Source organism: Caretta caretta, chromosome 11 (assembly GCF_965140235.1).
Source record: "Caretta caretta isolate rCarCar2 chromosome 11, rCarCar1.hap1, whole genome shotgun sequence".
NCBI classification, from domain to species: domain Eukaryota; kingdom Metazoa; phylum Chordata; order Testudines; family Cheloniidae; genus Caretta; species Caretta caretta.
The window spans coordinates 8,543,959-8,566,882 of NC_134216.1; the positions used below are offsets into that span (position 1 = coordinate 8,543,959).

General features: G+C 42.8%; 1 protein-coding gene and 1 long non-coding RNA gene across 13 annotated transcripts in view; one reads left to right on the forward strand and one right to left on the reverse strand.

Annotated features, from left to right (window-relative positions):
• LOC125644931 (leucine-zipper-like transcriptional regulator 1) overlaps window positions 1-22,924 on the reverse strand; it is a 79,884-nt gene that overhangs the window by 8,953 nt on the left and 48,007 nt on the right. For 3 of the 12 annotated variants that reach the window (XM_075117730.1, XM_048869706.2, XM_075117731.1), the window contains 3 exons: window positions 2,867-3,133; window positions 1,778-1,857; window positions 1,304-1,382 (listed from right to left, as the gene is read on the reverse strand). In XM_075117730.1, the coding sequence (XP_074973831.1) occupies window positions 1,304-1,382; window positions 1,778-1,857; window positions 2,867-3,029 (322 nt within the window). In that variant the 5' untranslated portion in view covers window positions 3,030-3,133. Of the gene's footprint in view, window positions 1-1,238; window positions 1,383-1,777; window positions 1,858-2,866; window positions 3,134-7,526; window positions 7,548-20,358; window positions 20,745-22,632; window positions 22,735-22,924 lie in introns of those variants that run through there. The other 9 variants (XM_048869712.2, XM_048869704.2, XM_048869708.2 and 6 more) reach the window with 9 other exon arrangements.
• On the forward strand, window positions 469-8,562 carry LOC142068515 (uncharacterized). Its single transcript, XR_012664325.1, has 2 exons — window positions 469-671; window positions 7,347-8,562. It is a non-coding gene; the product is annotated as an uncharacterized LOC142068515 (long non-coding RNA).

The window sequence follows — 22,924 nt, forward strand, 5'->3', positions numbered from 1 at the left end:
GACTCAGGGAAGCCTATTTCATACGATGCTTTACACTTTGATAGGAGTTTTCATCTGAGGATCTCAACATTCATTAATTCAGGCAGGTGAGTGAGTATTTCTACTTTACATGATGGGAAACTGAGGCAGAGATAGGGAAGAACTTGCCTAAGATCATATAGTGAAATAAGGAGAGAACAGTAGCAAGGAGTCTTCACTCCCAGTTTTCGCCTCCAGCCACTAGCCATGCTACTGCTCGTGGGAAAATATATATAATATGCTTATGTAATGTTGCACTGAAATATTAATAGTAAATTATTTAACAGCATATAAAATTAAATACTGCAATATTGTCCAGGGAAAATATATAAAATATTATTGGATAGAATATTAATGTCCCATTGCCTTTATTAGAGCTAAATCAGTGATAAAAACAAAACAAAAAAATTAGTCTTTCAAGACAGTCAGGAAAAATTTTAAGAAATGCTGTTTTCATTTTTCCCTTTTCTTCATCTTAAGTAGTTTTCTACTTTATTTGATCTTTTTAGGGCATGTCTATACTTACCGGGGATCGATGCTGCTGCAATTGATACACTGGGGGTTGATTTAGCAGGTCTAGTGAATACCCACTAAATCGACCACAGATCACTCTCCTGTCAACTCCGGTACTCCACCGGAAGGAGAAGCATAAGGTAAGTTGACAGAAAAGCATCTCATGTCGACACAACGCAGTGTAGACACCACCATAAGTTGACCTAAGCTACATCGACTCCAGCTACATTATTCATGTGGCTGGAGTTGCGTAACTTAGGTCCACTTACCCCCGTAGCATAGACAAGGCCTTAGTGCCAGCCTTTCTATGTGTTTCTCAGAGTGCAAAATACGTTACTATTTTCTTCCCGTAATAGACAAAAACTTGTGACTTTTCTTTACATTGGACGTAATTTAGAAAAAAAATCCCCTCATATCTAAGCCTGCTATTTCACTGCTAAAGAACTTTTTAAAGATCAACTTATAAAACTCTAAAAGTAAAGAGTCTAATGAAAATGCTGAAAACCTTGAGTACAGAAATGTTGCTACAAAATGTTTCCTGCTGGAAAGGAAAATTGATTGTTTGACAGTTTAACAGCCGAATTTTTTAGTACAAAATTCTGTCTGTGGTTTTGCATGTAAAACTCGCAGTGAAGCCAAAGGGAAATGGGAGCGTGTGTACATACACGTACATCAGAGGACACAACTGGGCCCTTGCTATTTATTACCCTCTGTGGAATTACTTCGTATTTGAGCTGCCTCTTGGAAGAAAACTGGTTATCTTGTTCCATACCAATGTCATACATCCAGAGAGGGATCTTCACCTGCGTAAAAGCAGAATCCACCATCCCACCGAAAATATAGAGGATGCCCTGCAAGCACAATGATATTCATTTATCACCCGGAGTGCAGTACAAAAATCTAAAAACAATTTTAAAAGGACAAAGCCCCCATCACCAAATAAAATACCCCAAAATGCACAGCCAATCTTATCCAGTCAACAAGAATGCCACTAGGCCATTTTTTATTATTATTTGAGTGCTGTATAAGGACAGCAAAAAATCATCCAGTGATACAGTTTATGATAGTATAGTAATTCTTATTTATCAAAACATTTTACAGACCACATACAGATATCATGCCTGAAATACAGCCAAGTCTTGGGGGGAAGGTGACAAATTGTTTCCCAGGGCACAGCAACGAAACAGTTTGTGCCACAGCACCAAAGAAAAACATCTATTGAGGAGCAGGACTAATTTAAACTCACCTGATAAGCCACCATTGAATGTTCTTCCAGTTCTTCTGGGCCATCTTCTGAACAATCCAGTTTTTCCCATTCATTGCTTGCTAGGAAACAAAAGGAGCGCTAAAATGGATACACACAAACCACATGGAAGTCAGCAGTAGGGTGAAGATGAGATGCTTTGAAGGAGGCATCTTTGGTTCTGCCTGCACTTCCAAAATGAGCCACGACTGATATTGGGATCAAACACAGTTTTCCCGTTGACCGGTGTGGGAAGGTGAAAATGTAAACAACTTTAACTGGATGGTTCATTCACCATTTTTTTTCTATTAGCATGGAAGGTTGAATTAATTTCTCCCACAAAATAGGTTTGTACTTTTCTATTTGGCAAACAATTTTATCTCTCTCTTGGTTTGAACAGAGTTAAAATTGTTAATGGTTTTTATGTATTGTACACCAAAGCCTTGGTATCCCACAAGCATCAGTTTCAGCATAGCACTGGGATTCATGCTAGTGAACTGACCCTGACTAGGCCAGAATGGGGAGCACAAAACACTGGGGTGTTAATTGAACTTCACAAAAAAGTGTTTGTTTTAATTTCTTTGTAATGAAAGTTGCAAATTTGATAATTCAGCCTTACAATATCCAGGTGTTTTTGTACTAAAATGTTGCAGTAATTATCTGTATTTTTAATATGTAACTTGAATCAGAGTATTTTAAGGAGAGCATTATTTTTAGCTTAAAATAAGGGAAAACAAATCTGATGCTTCGGTGTGTAATGACAACAGGAACATATGTGCACCCCATTACATAATTAGGTAGGTGCATTATGAGCTTTTCACCTATACCACAACCATTCAGCTTTGGCACTTGCGAGAGGCAGAATACCAGCTTCAATGGATCAATATGGCAAATCCTACCATTCCCAAACTGTGGAATGTGAACTTGACAGTCCATCTATTCACTTTACAGTTTTTTAAGAAGGTAGCAGGTGAACCATTAAAGTTTGGAAGCCGGTGGCCTAGAGACTTGTTATGCTATGGAGTGGCTCCGATTTCACAAGGATCCATGTGTGACTCTGCATCCAGTCGTACAGTGGAGGGACACACTTACCTATATTGTACCGCCAGAAGTCACTTAGGCTGCTATTGCACCGACCCCCATAAAGATAAACAAACCCTCTGCAGATGCTGCAGGCATGTTTGAACCGATCGCATGGAAAAGGCTTGCTCTGTGGTACAGGTTTCCATAGGCACATTGCAGTTTTCCTTTTCATCCCTACATCTGGGTTCTTGCCAAATCCATTGTCTTCTGTAAAGGGTAGCAGTACCAGGGAGATCCCCCCAAAAAGTCAGGGACCCAGTCTCATCTTGGTACAGTCTGCGAATGAGAGTGAGGGAGAATTTAAAATAGTGTCAGACGTTTGATGCAGCCCTATGATACAAAACGTTCCTGTTTTCTGCCTGCCTCACCAAAACTAACACCATTTAACTTACGTCAGTTAATGAACTCCACAGCAACACCACTTCTTTCGTCAATTGGGGTAACACACTGATTATAATATATTTGGACTTCAGTAAAGCATTTGATATGTTGACTCACAAAATCTTCCTTTCCGAACCCAGTGTTTTTCAAAGTTCGGGTCGCGATCCAGTACTGGGTCGCGGCATGTAAGGTGCTGGATCGCTTTGCTCAGCAGCCAGGGACCCTAGGAACTCTGGTCAGCACTGCTGACCAGGACGTTAAAAATCCCATCGCCCAGCTAAGGCAGGCTAGTGCCTACCTGTTCCTATGCTGCACCTCGGAAGCGGCCAGAAGCAGGTCTGGCTTCTAGGCAGGGGGGCCACGGGGCTCTGCGTGTTGCCCCTGCCCCAAGCACCGGCTTCGCACTCCCATTGGCTGGGAACGGGCCAATGGGAGCTGGGGGTGGGGGTGGGGGTGTGCCGCGCAGAGCTGCTTGCGTACCTCAGCCTAGGAGCCGCACCTGCTGCTGGCCGCTTCCGGCCCCTTCCAGGTCACAGTGCAGTCCACGGTACCAGGACAGACGGGAAGCCTGCCTTAGCACCCCGGCTGCGCCGCTGACCGGGAGCTGCCGGAGTTAAGTCCGCGCCTCAATTCCCTGCCCCAGCCTTGAGCCCCTTCCTGCACCCCAAACCCCTCATCCCCGGCTCCACCCCAGAGCCCTGACCCCCTCCCACACCCCAAATCCCTCACCCAGCCTTGAGCCCCCTCAAACCCAGAACCCCTTCTGCACCCCAAATTCCTCATCTCCAGCTCCGTTGGGTCATGGGCATCAATTATTTTCTTCAACTGGGTCCCCAGAAAAAAAGTTTAAAAACCACTGTTTGAATTTAAGACTTCTGTGAATTGCAAAGTGATTGAAAGATGGCAAATAAAGGGAAGTAACAGACAATGGGCTTTGTCTAGGAAAGGTGTACAGAAATAAAACCACAGGGACTGTGGCTAGGTTTGTTTTACATCCTCTTGTAATCTGTGTCTGATACAAAGTTGGGAGGACAAAACATACAGATTAAAAGTGGGCCACAAGAAGTAACCCAGACTGAATTTAGACGCCACGCTCAAAGGCATCTGGAATCAAGGCAGACCTGGAGAAAACAAAGTAATACTTTAACCTAATTTGCCACAAGATATCACTGTATTTGGTGTAAAGAGAGCAAGAGCATTCATCTACCTTTTTTTTTTTTAAAAAGTTTTAACCCTTTTCTTGTTGGGGCATGGCTAATGCTTAAAAGCTGCTTATTTTATGGGAGCACAGATAATTTCAATAATGGTAGCCATTCCGTTTAAAAGACACACCATTTGTGAAACTGAGTGTGCCTTTTTCAACTGGACACTCTTGGTGTTAGCCAGAGTCCAAAATAACAAGAATTGAGAAGGAGGCTAAAGGTAGAAATCTAAGGTTACAGATTACAGACTAGCAGGCAAAGCACATTTGAAAATATCAGTCAATAGTCATAGGTGTGAATGTATACTAAATAGCTAGTGCTCTAGGGAACCATCTTCAGACTAGGGACCGAATGGCTAGGCAGCAGTTCTGCGGAAAAGGACCTAGGGGTGACAGTGGATGAGAAGCTGGATATGAGTCAGCAGTGTGCCCTTGTTGCCAAGAAGGCCAATGGCATTTTGGGATGTATAAGTAGGAGCATTGCCAACAGATCGAGGGACGTGATCGTCCCCCTCTATTCGACATTGGTGAGGCCTTATCTGGAGTACTGTGTCCAGTTTTGGGCCCCACACTACAAGAAGGATGTGGATAAATTGGAAAGAGTCCAGCGAAGGGCAACAAAAATGATTAGGGGTCTGGAACACATGACTTATGAGGAGAGGCTGAGGGAACTGGGATTGTTTAGTCTGCAGAAGAGAAGAATGAGGGGGGATTTGATAGCTGCTTTCAACTACCTGAGAAGTGGTTCCAGAGAGGATGGTTCTAGACTATTCTCAGTGGTAGAAGAGGACAGGACAAGGAGTAATGGTCTCAAGTTGCAGTGGGGGGGGGGTTAGGTTGGATATTAGGAAAAACTTTTTCACTAGGAGGGTGGTGAAACACTGGAATGCGTTGCCTAGGGAGGTGGTGGAATCTCCTTCCTTAGAAGTTTTTAAGGTCAGGCTTGACAAAGCCCTGGCTAGGATGATTTAATTGGGGATTGGTCCTGCTTTTGAGCAGGGGGTTGGACTAGATGACCTCCTGAGGTCCCTGATATTCTATGATTCTATGACCTGCTGCAGGACTAAGTGAAATCTACTCCTAAGGCATCTGCTTTGAATATAATAATTACAAAGTAAAAAAGAGGATATGTTATCACTCTCTTTAATGACTGAGGATCTGGAAATATCCTAAAGCTAACTAGATGAATGGGTCTGAAACCCTTCGTTTGCCAAGATAGACATGCCAAGCCAAAAACCCCCACTCATATGCAAAAGTTTACCCTTACGTTTACATTAAATCTAAGTGGAAAGTAAAGGATTATGGAAGAGGCAAGCTGCCAATATGGAAAAAGAAAAATCTATGGACAGAATAAGTCCGTGGTTAATAGATGCTAGCTCTCCCAATCTTTGTTTTGTTTATGGTTCCAAGGTTGGACATCTGAGAAAAGGCGATCAGAGCTATCTGTCTTCAGTGCTAAAAGACTAGAATGGTTCAGTTTAAGGATGAAGCAAAGGAATAGAAAGCAGGTTCTGGAAAGTTTTATCCTCTCGATCTCAGGACATGATGCTAGCAGGCCTGCTCCTAGAGCAAAAAAGGAAGGACGCCCATTGTTACCAGTGGAGGAAGAAAAGGGCTGACTGTCACTATCCAGGGCAAAGCATGTTGAGAAAGGGGAGGAGTAAAGGGCCCTTAAAATACATATTCCTCTCCTTGTTGGTGTTGTAGGGAGGAGATGTCTGCTTGGTTGAGATTCCCTCCATCACTACAAAAACTAATTTCCCCCTGCTGATACTCTCACCTTCTTGTCAACTGTTTGAAATGGATCACCTTGATTACATTGGCCTCATTAGCACTACAAAAAGTGATTTCCACCCCTGGTCAACTGTTGAGAATAGCCCACTTCCACCTTAATTGAATTGGCTCATTAGCACTGACCTCCCACTTGGCAAGACAGCTCCCATCTTTTCATGTGCTGTGTATTTACACCTCTCTACTGTATTTTCCACTCCATGCATCTGATGAAGTGGGTTTTAGCCCATGAACGCTTATGCCCAAATAAATTTGTTCGTCTCTAAGGTGCCATAAGGGCTCATTGTTTTTGCTGATACAGACTAACATGGCTACCACTCTGAAACCTCTTATTAATAGTACATGCTGCTAATCTCACATCCTCCTTATAGTCTGAAGGGACTGGGGCTACACTTCACTTCCTGTTTATTATTAGTGTACACAGACAGTTACTGTGTGCTGTGAAACAGTTGCGTATCTTAATGGTGAGAGAGGCTATTCCCGTGTAGAGGATATGAAGAAGCACTTTGGCATTCCAATGGATCAGAGGTGCAATATAAATCTGAATGTGGTTTGCATATAAAGCAATTACATCATCTGAGTCTGTAGCCAGAAAGCTTCATTGCCTCTGTTGCTGCTCACAGCTTTACTGAGTGGTAGCAAAGTGAAATTAACAAGAGTGGAAACTTTCAATGCAACTATTCATAACTCTGTGGCCAGTAGTGAAACTGTCACTAAACCTGTCAGTTTCATGCTTGGCAGCAAGCAGTAGCAAAAGCAGGTACTGGAATTGCATATCTATGTCTAGCTTAGTGATTTAGTTCTCTAGCTATGGGTTTCTCGCAACAAATATTTTGATGGCCTCAGAGTGCGGCCAACAAATTTTGCTGGTGGCCGCTCTGACAATTTTTTCTAAAATACTTAAATTAACTTTAGGAAAAACAAATAAATATGCACATATACATGTCCAAATCCTTGCAATTTATTTATGTAGTGTTTTTTGCAGTCTCAATAGTAAAAATAATGTATAGTTGTCTCTATTCTTTATTGGACCTAAACAGAATAGCAGCACAAATCAGGTGCTTTGCATATTCTTCTCTTTTTTGTTGTGGTTTCTTTTTCTTTTCTGTTTTTTAGACTTTGTAGCCAGTAAGTCTGCTGTTGTGAAAAGTGGTACTTGTATGTTAATATAACTTTTCACAGCTTCCCAGCTAGCTACTAACTCTGCTGTGAAAAGTGATATTAGCTCCAACCCCTCAGACAGAGACAAACACCTACAAGATCTCTATCAAGCATTCTTACAACTACAGTACCCACCTGCGGAAGTGAAGGAACAGATTGATAGAGCCAGAAGAGTTCCCAGAAGTCATCTACTACAGGACAGGCCTAACAAAGAAAACAACAACGCCACCAGCCGTCACCTTCAGCCCCCAACTAAAACCCCTCCAACGCATTATCAAGGATCTACAACCTATCCTGAAGGATGACCCAACACTCTCACAAATCTTGGGAGATAGGCCAGTCCTTGCCTACAGACAGCCTCCCAACCTGAAGCGAATACTCACCAGCAACCACATACCACACAACAGAACCACTAACCCAGGAACCTATCCTTGCAACAAAGCCCGTTGCCAACTGTGCCCACATATCTATTCAGGGGACACCATCACAGGGCCTAATAACATCAGCCACACTATCAGAGGCTCGTTCACCTGCACATCCACCAATGTGATATATGCCATCATGTGCCAGCAATGCCCCTCTGCCATGTACATTGGTCAAACTGGACAGTCTCTACGTAAAAGAATAAATGGACACAAATCAGATGTCAAGAATTATAACATTCAAAAACCAGTTGGAGAACACTTCAATCTCTCTGGTCACTCGATTTCTGATCTCAAAGTGACTATCCTTCAACAAAAAAACTTCAAAAACAGACTCCAACGAGAGACTGCTGAATTGGAATTAATTTGCAAATTGGATACAATTAACTTAGGCTTGACTAGAGACTGGGAATGGTTGAGTTATTATAAAAAGTAACCTATTTTCCCTTGTTTATTCCTCCCCCCTCCCACAGTTCCTCAGACATTCTTGTTAAACCCTGGATTTGTGCTGGAAATGGCCCACCTTGATTATCATACACATTGTAAGGAGAGTGATCACTTTAGATAAGCTATTACCAACAGGAGAGTAGGGTGGGGGGAGAGAAAACCTTTTGTAGTGATAAACACTCATTTTTTCATGGTTTGTGTGTATAAAAACATCTTCTGTATTTTCCACAGTATGCATCCAATGAAGTGAGCTGTAGCTCACGAAAGCTTATGCTCAAATAAATTGGTTAGTCTTTAAGGTGCCACAAGTACTCCTTTTCTTTATACAAATATCAGATTTTCACAGTAGATTTGCTCAGCCCCAGCAAGCCTGGGGACAAATTAAGCTCTGGGTAGGGAGGCAATGGGGACCAGGGGCGATGGGTGTTTGTGTGAGAGGAGTCAGGGAGGCACCCACTATCACGCTGCTGAGGGTGGTGGCCAGAGCCTTGGGACCCAAGCCCTGCAACCAGATCCTGGGGCCCAAGCCCAAAGCCCTGTGGCTGGGGGATGGAGTCCACCACCGCATGGCCAAAGCTCAGGACCGGAGAAGGCAGCTGGGGCTAGGGGCAATGGGGGGGGGGGGAAAGAGGCAGTGAGCCAGGGTCAAAGCCAAAGCCTGGAACCGGGCGGCCGCAGCCCAAGGCTGGAGGAGGCAGCAGGGACCAGGGGTGATGGGGAGGGGTGGTGAACCTAGGGATGGAGCCCACCACCATGCCGTGGAGCCTGCAACTCATCACCCCAGGGCTGAAGCCTGACCCCTCTGCCCCTGGAAAGTGGGGAACTCACTGGTGAGGGTCACCAGGTTTTGGGAAGTATTTTGGGGGGAAAGACGCGTCCAAACAGCTCTTCCCCAGTAACCAGTATTAGTTTGGTGGTGGTAGCGGCCAATCCAAGGACGACGGGTGGAATATTTTGTACCTTGGGGAAGTTTTGACCTAAGCTGGTAAAGATAAGCTTAGGAGGTTTTTCATGCAGGTCCCCACATCTGTACCCTAGAGTTCAGAGTGGGGGAGGAACCTTGACAGTTCCCCAAAAAAATGCTTTGCACCAGGGAAGCAAGGTATCTTCTCTTAGTATCTGCTTTCCGTCCAACTATTACCATATACAGACATGAAGTTTCATCCATGCAGGTGAGGTCACAAGGACACAATGTAAGTGGCAACACATGGTTACACACAATTTTCTTTGAGGAGAAGCCACTTTCCAGAAAAAGATTTGATTGCTGCACAGGGTCAACTGAGCTTGCTCTGGGCCAAGATGGCACTTTGCGAGCACAGTGATTAGATTCTAAAGGGCCAGTTTCTCAGACCTACATTTTGGTATTTATATTGTGCTCATCCACATAGTATGACATAGGTGCCTGAAGTTCAGGATTTATAACCATATTTAGCCATACTTAAGTCAATCAGGCTCTGCACAGGCACACAGGTCTGCTCACATAGCTCTGATTGCAGGATCAGGGCAATACCGTGACACAGAAACTACAAAGTAACTTGGACCTCTGTCAAGTTGCCGTTTGTTCCTACGTTGTTAGAAAAGGAAAACTGATGCTGCACTAGATTCAAGGATTAATGAACTCTTTAATACACAAGAAAATCCTGATCACAGAAGGATCCTGTAAGACTGTCTTTCTGTGTTCATAAACACGCTGGCTGAGTAATAGCGGTCAGGAATGATCCAATTGCATAATCCTTTGTTTGTTCTTACAACCTCCTATAATCAACCTACCCTCTTTGTTTTCCCCTCTGAAACGCTACATAATATCTTAGATTTCACTACCATGTTCAAACCCAAGTTCTTGTTTCGTAGAGTTCTCGGTATTCAGTCACTTTATGCCAGTCTCCCGCATTCAGACAGGGTCTCAGACACATGGAGCCGTATCCCCACAGGTTTTCAAACATTGGGTCCCCTATTCATTTCCAAAACCAGCTAAAAGTGGCTGTCCTGGTTTTAAAAAACCTCCATGGATTTATTCCAGGCAACCTCGTGGCCCTTATTTGTCTCTACTTCTTTCTGCTCCTTCACTCCACTCATTAAGTACTACCTTCTTCTTTGCCCCTTCAAACAATCTCTCCGCTGTTAATGCAATAGCTTCCTTCTCTGCAACTCCTGTCACCTGGAACCGCCTTCCCGTATCTCTTCAACTCACATCAACCGTCCATCTCGCCTTACATTTCAAATAAAAAACAAACAAACATGTTTCCTCCTTTGCTTATACCTCAATCTCTCTCTGCTTCTGCTGTTGTTGATCTCTCTTCATACCTTCATTAGTTACACATGTAAAATAGTTCAGGATACAGTTTGTAACAAATAGGGTGCACAAAATGAAACTATGCAGCACAATATACAGTGTTACCCTCACTCTGGAGATCACAATAGCTCAAGCTCAGATTATTGCATAGGTACTGTTTGGAATAAAAAAAATCATTTTTGATTTTTTTGAATATTTTGTTTGCAACAAAAAATATTCTATTTGCGTAAAAGCAAACAAACCAGCAGTGTAGTGTAGGGTCCTGAACGACTATACTAGTGAGCTTAGTGCTACCTACTAAATAGCACTACTGCAGTCAATGGGACTAAACTCACAAATAAGTGTTTACAGGATCAGGCCTTAATTAGCCCCATCACATGCTGCCTTGATGATGGGAAAGCTTGTTGATTATTATTAGATTTCTTTTCAATTTATTTTAACTTTAAAATCACGTAATAAAAGACAGAGAAGTACAGAGGCTAAGGAAAAACAAGTTACATGAAAATAGCTTTGGAATACAAAATATGCAAAAACTTCAATTTATTTCTGATGTTAGTGGAGGAGACACCAGATTACATGTTACACTGGATTACAAAAAGCCCTTTCATATTTATCATTTGTAAAACCGGAGTAAATCCAGTGAACAATACATGTCTGAGAGCCTATCACCAATACTGTAATGCAATTTTGATAGCTGGTGTTGTTAGAATGTGCTAATCTGTTTTATACAAAATAAGCTAAATTTTATAGCTACATTGCAATCTAGTTTCCTTATTCATATTTTTAAACACTCCTCAAAAACAAAGTTTGAGGACACTGCTTAAGAATGAGTGTATCTTTTCTTTCTAGCAGGACCAGCAGGTTTCACTTTGAAGAACTAACCAACTCGAAGCATGTTTAGAGTTCCTAATGTTTTATGGTGTAATGTGGCCTACTGGAAAAAAGCACTGAATTGGGACTCGGGAGTCCTGAGTTCTATTCCTGGCTTGGCTATTGGGTAACCTTGGGCAAGTCCCTTCGCCTCTCTATGCATCAGTTCACGCGTCTTTAAAATGGGGACGGTTATACTTTCCTATTTTTCAAATTGTTTTGAGATCTACTGATGAAAAATGCTATATGACAGCTACATTTCTTCCATATATTAGTGCAAACATTCAGAAAGGAAGACATCCTGATACCTATGTGGTCAATTATGGATCAAATCCTCCTTGCCTTACTTCAGTCTTATTATCATCATTGGAACTACTTACGTGAATAAAGTAAGGCTAAAAATGGAAGACTGGGGCTGAACTGAATTCGTGCCTTCTACAATTTTGTTTCTTGTGCACTACTTCAGGGGTGCCCAACCTGCAGCCTGCGGGCCGAACACAGCCCACCAGAGCATTTCATAAGGCCCACAGCTTGCTTCAACACAATAGACTAACCGCCAATTCATTAGCGTTTTCTTGTCATGTTTACATCATTGTAGTTTACACACGGAAGTATCAGAAACTGTGATAAAGAATGAGTTTAATTAAAAAAAAAAGTGGTGTCACGTTTCGTATAAGCGCAATCTTGTAAATAATAACCGCAGCTCAGCTGTAGGCTAACCAGACCAATTAAGTACGTACTTCCTTAGTGATTGTTGCTATAAAAATTCAGGAAGACGCCTTTGGACATGCGCAGATTAGCTATAGCCTGTCCCAGATGCAATACATTTGACGGATGGATGCGAAAATGCCTCCGACAAAAAACAGAATGTGGGCATTGAACATTGTGTTTTTCAAGTTAAGTGGACCAATCAATTCTTTTTTGTGCCCCATCAAGACAAATCAGTAGGTCTGATTTGTAAAGAAACAGCTGCAGTATGGAAGGAATATAACATCGAGAGAGACTGTGACATGAAACACAGGGAAAGTCTGATGAAAACAAAAGTGCACACCGAACTGTGCCCAAATGGTAAAATTATTAGGCCTCTTGGATCAGAATTTTGAGGTCAGATTTTCTGAATTCAAGTCATACACAGGTGACATCTGTCTGTTGAAAACCCTTTTGTTGCTAACGAGGATAATGTCCTTGTCTCTCTGCAAATGGAATTGACTGAACTGCCATTTAACTGCTATTTAAAAGACGTGTTTCACAAAAAGAAACTGGTGGAGTTTTCCTCACTGCTGCCCAATGATTGGTTCCAAAATTTGCTCGACGAATGTGCACAATTTTCGGCAGCACATACATCTGCGAACAAATGTTCTCAGTTATGAAGCAGAATAAGTCTAAGCTGTGGTACCTCCTAACAGACGACCACCTGCCTGCTATACTTCAGATGAGTGTCTCTAACTTTGAGCCAAACTTCAACAAACCGGTTGCTGAGAAATCACCTTAGACTTCTCACTAACTCAGAAAGTGCACTCTTTATTTGTGATTAGGAAGACGGTTATTTGTTCTTTACTGGGTTTTTTTTCCCTGTTTTCTATCATCCTGATATTCATTTTATTGATTGATTTCTTTGTTTTTTAAATAGACAATACTGTTCATAGAAACAACCTGTCTATATACAAAACAGGCTGAATTTAAAATGTAATTACAGGTGACTTTAAATCTTACTAAAATATGTAGAATCTATTTTACCCACACAAGATTGTGCCTAGGGTTATGTGGACCTCTCATGTAGTAAGGTTGGGCACCACTGCTAAATGACTTTGCAATCTCAATGCATCATCAGGGCTCCTTAATCTCCTAATTCAAATAATTTCTGAGCACTCTGACAACAGGCCCACAAGCAGTTAACTGACCTCTCCGTTCCATTATTTTTAAGGAAGAGTGTGAGAAGGAAAAGAAGGTTTGATTAGAAAATATATTTAATGCTCTAACCGCCTTCTCTTCTGTGTCTCCCAGTAAGTCTTGCCTTATCAGTGTCTGCATTTTAAACTGTAAACTTCTTGGGCATGCATTGTCTGCAAGTGTGCCTTTGTACTGTGCCCCTCATGAGTACTTCATAATCTCCATTTAGAGCGCTGATTACAAAGGAAAACTGCTACATTTCTGAAATTAATGGCTATAGTGGAAACATTGCTGAGCAAGTTATTTGTCCCTAGGATTAAATATTGATCTCAGTTTTATCTTTTGTTTAAATATTTACCCCTCATAAATAAATCTGGATAACAAAACCTGCTGAGCTAAATGTTGGTTATTATTTGAAAGAGGGAAAGAGGGACCTACACCAATTACTTCTGATACTCTCCCATCTCTAAACAGCAGATCATTCAAGTAAAAAAACCCAAAAACCAGACATACTTGCAGTTGGCAACAGGTTAACCACACACAGAATGCACTTGCAGATCTACATAAAATCTCCTCTCCAAAAGAAAGTGCCACCTTTTTTGCACAAGTGCCAAATAAAAAAATAAATTCAGAACCTTTTCAAATGACTGTTTCCAAAGCAGTAGTAAAGAACAAAAAATGGCTGCTGCTTTTAGAGCCCTTTTGTCATTTCATTCTTAGTATCTACCACACAATCTAACTGCAAATTGGACAACTTGGAGTGTGGGGGAAGGGGAGCTTTTTCCCTAGAAGGGAAAATACGAAGTGTTAGCCATAGCACAGAATACACTTTTGAATTAATGGTGCCCCATTGGTATTTCATAATAGAAAAATTAAAACACAATTTCAGGAAATACAGGGGAAAAAATAAATAATTTCAGGAAATGCATATTATATGTTCATTAAATAGCTATTTTTATATTTACTAGAACATGATTTCTCAAGGAGATGAGAAGCTCAGGTTTCCTGTAATAGAGTGTTAACTAATTGAACTATACAATCTGATTTCCCAGCACCGGTCTTCTGATTCATTTTCCTCTGTTTTTAATATGCTGATTAGAAAAGTTTCAGATTTTAAGAGAATCAAAGCTTTAGAACTGTAGCAATTTCTCATCCCAACATGTATGTTTCATGTGCACAGAAACAAAGAATTTCTGTTAAAGTTTTTCCTACTTGTTATTTTTTAAATAAAATTCAAAATCTTCTGCATGCAATCCTGTAGCCTTTCCACCCAGAATTCCCATTGCAAATGGTACTGTTTGAGTGGATTTCATATTGGGCAGCCAGATGTTATAGTGGTGGCACTGTTTGGAAGTATACATACATGACAGCTTTTGGTGAACCTCATGAGAGAACTTATGCTTCAAGCCCTTTCTCCAGTGAATAGTCTTAGTCATGCAGTTATTGCTATTGGGTTCCTTGCATGAGAAAGGATGACACTATGAACATTGGTTTGCAAGGGGGATTAGGAAGTATTACCCTTAAAACCTCCCCACCTATTTAGAATTAATTGACTGTCCCTACAGAGGTTTGGTTCCACTAAATCACATTTGCTTGCAATGCCAGAATACTTCTGTTACAAATTTCAATGTTCTTAGGATGCAATTTTAGTTCTTAAATTGTGGCTCTATTAAACTCAAACCACATTTCCCAGGATACAAGGCCTAATTTTTAGAGCGGCTGAACTTCAAAATGAAGTCTGATGTGGCTCTTGGTACTAAGCACCTCAGAAGCACAGGCCTGTGTTCCTTACATATATTGTGATTCTTTATTTATTTCAGAGTCATGCCTAGAGGCCCCAGCCAAAGTCAGGGCTCCCTTGTGTTAGGTGCTGTGACAGTCTCTACTTTGATGAGTTTACAGTCTAAACAGACAAGACAAAAGGTGGGAGAAGGAACTACTGTTACCCCTATTTTACAGATGGGGAAAGAGGCATTGTGAGAGAGTGACTTGCCCAAGGTCACAGAGGAAGTCTGTGACAAAGTCAAAAATTTAACCCAGGGCTCAATTCCAATCCAACTCCTTATTTGGACTAGCTTTACAATACAGATGAAAAATTAAAAAATGAGGTTTAATATTAAATACTATAATTTGTTCTGGGCTTTTTTTTTTTAAACAAAGTAAGATTTCAACTATATTCTTTTTACATAGTGGAATAAATATTTTACTATAGAATTCAGAGTACACTTAGCAGTCAAGAAGATCAACCATTCAGTGCCCTTAAAATAGAGGTCCCCAAACTTTTAAGGGTCACACCCTCCTTTATCCTGTCTGCACCCCTCCCACCCGGAGTTGGGCCAGGAGCAGGGTCGCAGATCTGGGTGGGGGGAGAGACACAGACAGAGGTAAGGGGTCCAAGGCTGGAGACGCAGCTGGGGCGGGTGTGGAGCTGACAGCCAGGGCCCTGGGCACAGAGCCAGCAGCTGGGACCAGGAGCAGAGTTGGGTGGTGCTCCCTCCCAGCCCCCCGCCGTACTCCCCTGAACGTTCGTCCATGTCCCCCTTGGGGGGGCGCACTGCACAGTTTAGGGACCTCTGCCTTAAAATAACTTTTTAACTAAGTCTGTATTCAGAGACCGTCCCATTTGGAAGTCTCCCCCAGGGGTATCTCTTAATTGTGAACTCCAGCATTTCAATTAGCTATTGCACTTCTGAGTGAAGCCTCTGAGGAATAACTTCCTAAAGTATACACTGATTTTTAGATAAGGCCAAAGTGACAGATTATGCACAAATCCAACACTTCAGCCACACTTTAGCATAGGTGGAAAGGCTAATCAGGTCTACAATGGTAACAAGTGATGTTTTTTTCCTCATTTTGTTTAATTACCAGAAATACATACATACTTTAGGAAGTTAATATGCTTCTCAAATCTTACTCAATATAAGTTATTGGCTCCAGCCATAACCATGCCTGGAGTTCACTCTTCTTTGTGATTTCACTACATTACTGGAATCCATAAATGTAACTTGTCATTGTTATAAAGTTCTCTTGAAGAAACTATTGCAAGTCTTTGGTATGACATCACGTCAAGATTAAGCCACTGCAAATCCAAAATGCTAATACAAGCTTATTAAGGGATTTAAAAAAAAAAAAAACGGAAGTCCAGACAAGGAAATTCCATAAGGCTATGTGCTGCAAAGTTTGTTACCAATATAACTGTTACACCAGCTCTCTTACAGAACTCAACAATAGCAGAGTGCACACACAACAAACAAAAGAAGTTGTCAGACTTAAGGCTGTACCACTTCCTGTATAAGGTAAGCACTGAAAAGTTGTTTGCTTAGTTTTGCAGGACTTTAGCAGAATGTTATGTGTTGATAAAATGGGTAATTTTGCTGTGTTCCAAATATGGTGGGAGAGAAAAAAAAGACTCGCAATCCTACTGCTTCAAGGAATCCCCCTGTGAAATCAAGAAGAGACTCTTTCTTGCACAAATAGGTGCATTCTCAGGTTTTTACACCTTCCTTGGAAGCATACAGCATTTCCCACTATTAGTGACCGGGTACCTAAGTAAGTGAATCATTGGCCTTTTGGGAGATGGGCAATTTTTGGTTCCTAGATTTCATTCAGGGATGTTGCAATAACTGCAAGCGACTTAACCACTAGCCAGATTCCTCCAAACTACAATAGGTTAAATGCCCTAGAGATTCAGTGCCATAAATCTACAATCATGTGTGATTGCACATATCTTCTTAATAGTGCACAAGGTGATGTGAAGCAACTTCCCAACACTTTATCTCCTAAGGGAGACTCTGCTTATTCCAACTTTCAAAATCTTCAAGGCTCCAGTGAGAGAAATTGATTTATTATAGAAGTCAAATGGCTGTTTATTCCCCTTCCATCAAAAAATCGGGCCAAAGTTCATAGAATGTGTGTGTACTTTGCAGCTGAGCACTTACCATACTTCTGTCTTCTGTAGAGTGCTGCGTAAAGTAGCGATTGTCGCTAAATGTATAATAAGTTTCTATTCCACTGTGATTTATAGGAATAGAAACTTACAATACTTTTAGATACAATCACTAATTTATGCAGCACTCTATACAAGATATAATGTGCATTCCTTGCCCCCAAAGAGCTTTCAATCTAAATAAAACATAGGGCAGTGGCAAATGGGATGGAGGGTCAGTGAAGGTATTAATTATGATAATAGAAATAGGGTTACTTGAAGGGGACTTTTAAGCAGGAATTTGAAGGTGGAGAGAAAGGGCACTTGACCATGAAGTCAAGAAAAAGAACCAGATGGCAGAAACTAACGCGCTCAAATGTGATGTAGATGGATGTATAAACCTAAATAGGCATTGGGGCTAGCATGGGAAAAGTACTGAAAGAGAATGGGGGAAAGGAGCTGCATGGCGCAATGGGGAAGAGTGTAGGGAATGAGTAGAGGACAAAATGAGAGCTAACACGTAGCATGGGACAATATTCAGTAGTAAGGACATTACAGAGGAAGATGAGTTTAAACATTACAAAGTAAGAGACAGAAGCCAAATGGGAGATTCAAGCAGGGAGGGAGGTGAAAGGTTGGACTGGTGAGAGAAATGGATAGATTTTGGTCTGACTTGACTGGAGAGACCTGAGAGGCAGGCAGAGAGGCCAGGTAGGAGAAGGCTACAGTTATCAAAATGACAAGGGCTACTGTTTGAGTGCACCAGCCCTTATAGTTCAGGGTAAGGATAAACTAATCAACTAAAAATCTTTCATTGATTAGCTTATCCTTACCCTGAACTACAAGGGCTGCATTTAAGGATGCTGCTGTTTTCTTTGACTCTTGGACTACATTATGTGCATCCCTGTAATAGAGCCTGCAGCTGCAGACACTTAGGGCATGAATGTGAGTGACATTTACTCACAAAAATAATCCCAACAACTTCAGTGGGATTACTCATGTGAATAAAGTTGCTGATGTGCATGTGTTTGTAGGATCTGACAAACTACCTTGCTAGAGGGATAGAAGAAACGGTGGCAAGTTGTTCTCACATCAGATAAGGACCAGAAGGAGACAGTCTCTTATCTTGCATGAGCCAAACTTTCTGAAAAATTCTCATTTACAATTAAAATTGCCCAAGCTTCTCCTCAGCCAAGAGGTAGCTGGGGTGGGGCGGGGCAGCAACAGGAAGTAAACAAAATGAAAGAAAGGATGGTCTTGTAGTAAAGGCACTAAACTGGGACTCAGAAGATATGGGTTCAATTGCTGGCTTTGCCACAGACTTCCTGTGTATTTTGGGTAAGTAACTTGGTGTCTCTTTTCTTCAGCTCCCCATCTGTAAAATGGAAATAAAACTTCCCTTCTCTCACCTTTTGTCTACCTTTTGTAAGCTTTTAGGGGCAAAGACTGTTGCTTACTATGTATACATACTGTACCTAGCACAATATGCCCTGATCTCAGTTGGAGCTTCTGGACATTATTGTCAATTCGCATAATCTCAGCTATTTTTGACCCCTATGAAAATGTGGAAGAGAATGTACTTTTCTACTGTAAGAAAACATCAAGAAGCTACTTTGGCTTACATGTATTAGGTGGCATTTACCATCTGAAATGGTCATGTTGACTATCCCTTAGCAGGGTCTAAATGCCAAACTCTTCTCACAGTGTGAATGGAAACGCTGTAACCTCATTGATTCTACACAGGGTGGGATAGGACAGCTTGCACCTTTAAAGACTGGAGGTCTGGAATCAGCCAGCCTTGGCCATTTACTCCTGCCTGTCAGAGCTGAGATGAGGAGTGGGGTTTAATTATTAGAACCAGCTGAGCATTTAGGAGCTGATTCCCCAGTGAAGAGTAACAGAAAGCTACAGAGCAGGAAGTGCTCAAGGAGACTAACCACCACTATGAAGTGGGAGCAAAATACTACAGAAACTGCTTGGAATGAACAGAACACAGTAACAAACCTTGAATCTTCATGGAAAAATTTTCAGGCAGAGAAGGCCTAGGAATATGGTCTTGAGGGGGATTCTGAGAACTTAATTTTGGGAACTATTTTCTGTTAATAAATTCAGCTCTGAGTTGCGGTGTAGATGAATCAGAGATAAATTTGTGCTGATAATCAAAGTTCATAGGCCCTGCATTTAAGAGAAGGGAAACAGAGGCAGGGGCCTGCAAAGCAACCTCAGACCATGACTGGAACAGGGGCCACTTGGTAGGCAGCCAGTCGGTTCACACGTGGTCTGGCAAATTAATGCATGGGGATTGTTGTTCTGAGAAAATGAATACAAGGGATGAGTTAATGCAGTCTATATCATTCCTCCCTTTTTTATTTACACCATATTTTTGCGACAACTGGACCCTTGGTAAGCTGTCAACCCAACACACTACCCAAGCAGTTTGGACCCCTTTGCAAAAGCGGAAGGACTCTGGCATTCCTCCCCCCTCAGCCGCCGCATAGCACAAACTGTCTCGTGCTCTCTCCCAAAACATATCCCCAAAGCAGGGGATCCAACCCCATCCCCCAATGTCAAAGACTCCAGTGCCCACAGACACATGTGGCCAGATGGGGTCTGCTCTGCAGGCAGCTCTAGCCAAGAGAAGGCACACGCAGGAAGGCAGCAGGGAAAGTCCCTTTTTCACCTCAGGGGCTCCTGTTCCAACACCCCCCCTCCCCCCCCAAGTGAACACACATGGGAATTGTACAGTGAGCACAGGAAAGGGAAATATTTATTCACAGAGGATGAATGGAGAAAAATAAGAGGGGGAAAGACAGGGAGAGCAGTAAAACAGAATTGCATTCAACACAAGGCCCCACAGGCCCAGAGGTAGCACAGTCTGAAAGGGCAGACACCGAGCAATGTCTGCACTCCGAGTTCGGGAGTCCTGGGCAAAATTCCAGTCCAGGGGTGAGTCTCGAGTGCTTCTAGCCCTCTTTGGAGCCAGTGGACTTTCCCCAGCAAACCTCTCTGGGGCCCTCTGCCACTCTCTGCAAAGCCACACAGAGCGACCACCTCCCCAGGGAACTAGCTAACAGCCTCCCTGCTTAGCCCCACTGCAAGGCCACAAGCTCCAGTACTCACGGCCCCGTGCAGCAGCGATACTGGGTCCAGCTCCGGTCTGTCTCTCTCGGACGATTCCTTCGTGGCCCACTGCTCCTCCTGGCTCCTGTCCTGGCGTCCCCGGTCGGTCGCTGCTCTGTCCCTCCCCGGCTCCGGGCAGCTTCTGGGCTGCTTCACTGTGTGAGGGCCTGGGGCTGCAGCCCTTCTGTCGGGAGTGCCAGACACCCACGCTGTCGCTCTTCCCCTGCACTTCCTCCTTCAGGCACAATCAGCACTCCCCTCCTCCGCCTCAGGGCAGAGATTTAAAGGGCCATGCTCTCTCAGCCCCAAAGAGGTTACACACTCGTAGTTAAGCTCTCCAGGACACGCAAACTGGAGCCTCAGTCTCTACCCACCTCACACAAGGCCTTGGTGCCCATAAAAAACACCCTGGAGGGACTAGGCACAGAGAAAATTCCCCTCTCCAATCTACACATCCACTGAGGGGCTGGGACAGAGCCCACTCTGAACAGACACATGGGGGGCATGGAGGGGGAGATGGCCAGGGTCAGAACCCCCTTCACAAAAACACTGGGTGGGGGGCAGGTTAGGAGCAGAGCACACCCCATAGAATGGGGGGGGGGGAGGACAAGAGGGAGGGACAAAGGCCCCTCCCCCACCCACAGCTGCAAGAAAGCAGGGGAACCAAAGCTCCCCCAAATAGCCAGCAAGGGGAGACTCAGCAGCCTCCCCAACTAACAGCTGAGGGGAACAGCCCCCTACTCTCTCTCACACAGGGGACGGTCCCCACCCTGCTATAATGGCTCTGGAACCCTCACCATGGGGCAATGCACACCCCAGCCCTGGGCCCCCCTCACTTCCCATTGGCCCCTGGGGAGCAGCTCCCCTCCGGGGAAGGGTTCACCCGACGCAGCAGTGAGTGCGGGAACTGCAGGGGCAGGCGGCGCGTGCCTGCAGGTGGAAGGCACACACCTGGCGCGGGTCAGGGCTGTTGTGCTTGGGTCACCTCGGGTGAGCAACCGGGCACATGTGGGGGAAGCAGGGCGACCCTGCTGCCTTGAGGGTCACTGGCCCAGCTGCCCATTGGGAATGGAGATGAACATGGTAGCGCATGCCGGACAGGTTTGCAATAACATTATTTGGTTATAATTAATGTAACCAGTGCAGGGTGTAATAAGCAGGGATGGGTGAATAAATCTGCAACAATATACTAGTACAGCTGTTCACATTTTAATCCTCACAAGCAAACAAATGCTGGAACAATCAGCCCTGATAGTGTGGTTGCAATAATGCAATGCAGTAGCCTTATCATCGTCAATAATAATTAAACCCTGAACCGATAAGCCCAATGGAGTGGCTTTAATGGTGCATGCAGTAATGTTACAATCATTAATAATCAACTGGTAAAATGATAACCCCAATAGCTTGTGTAATAATGTCAAACTCATTGTTAATAATCAAATGCTGGAACATAGCAGCTCTAATAGTGCATGCAAGCGTGTTAAAATCATTAATAGTCAAATGCTGCTAGAATGATCAACCTCATAGCAGCTGTAATAGTGCATTCAATAATGTGAAAATCATCATTAATAATCAAACGCTGGAACAGTAAACCCAATAGTATGACAGTAAGGTGTGCAGTAAACTTATCATCATTGATAATCAAACAGTAGAGCCAATAGAGGGGTTGTAACAGTGCATTCCATCATGTTGTAATCATAATTAATAATTAAACACTAGACGGATAAGCCTAATAGAGCAGCTGTAATTGTGCCTGCAGTGATGTAATAATCAGTCTTTTAATCAAATGCTAGAACAATATTTCTAATCACTAGAGCCCTGTGCAGATACAAAATTTGTATCCACAGCTGATCCACAGACATGGTCCGCAGATATAAAACAGATACCTGCAGATTTGCAGGGCTCTACCAGTCACACACCTCAGTCCTTAGGCTCCTCCCTATGCTCGCTGCCTTGACTTATGACAGTATAACCCCAATTTCTTTTTCTTATTTCCTGGTGCTCAGCCAAAAACACTACTTGCTGTAATTACAGCTGCTGTTTCTACCTGCTCTCAGAAAAGGTGGCAGTACAGAGCAGTGGCTCTCAACCTTTTCACTCTGATTTGTCTTGTGTACCCCCAAGTTTCACCTCACTTAAAAACTACTTGCTTACAAAATCAGACATAAAAATACGGAAGTGTCACCGTACACTATTACTCAAAAATTGCATACTTTCTCATTTTTATCATATAATTATAAAATAAATCCATTGGAATATAACTATTGTACTTACATTTCAGTGTATAGTATATAGAGCACTATAAACAAGTCATTGTCCGTATGAAATTTTGGTTTGTACTGTCTTTGCTAGTACTTTTTATGTAGCCCGTTGTAAAACCAGGCAAATATCTAGATGAGTCAATGTACTCCCTAGCAGACCTCTGCATACCCCCAGGGGTATGTGTAACCCTGGTTGCGAACCACTGGTATACAGCCTTGAGTGACTGCACACACACAAAAAGCAGTTGCTATGTCAGCACAGTAGAGGAAGTGGGTAATCATGCTCAATAGCTGTTTTGAATAGG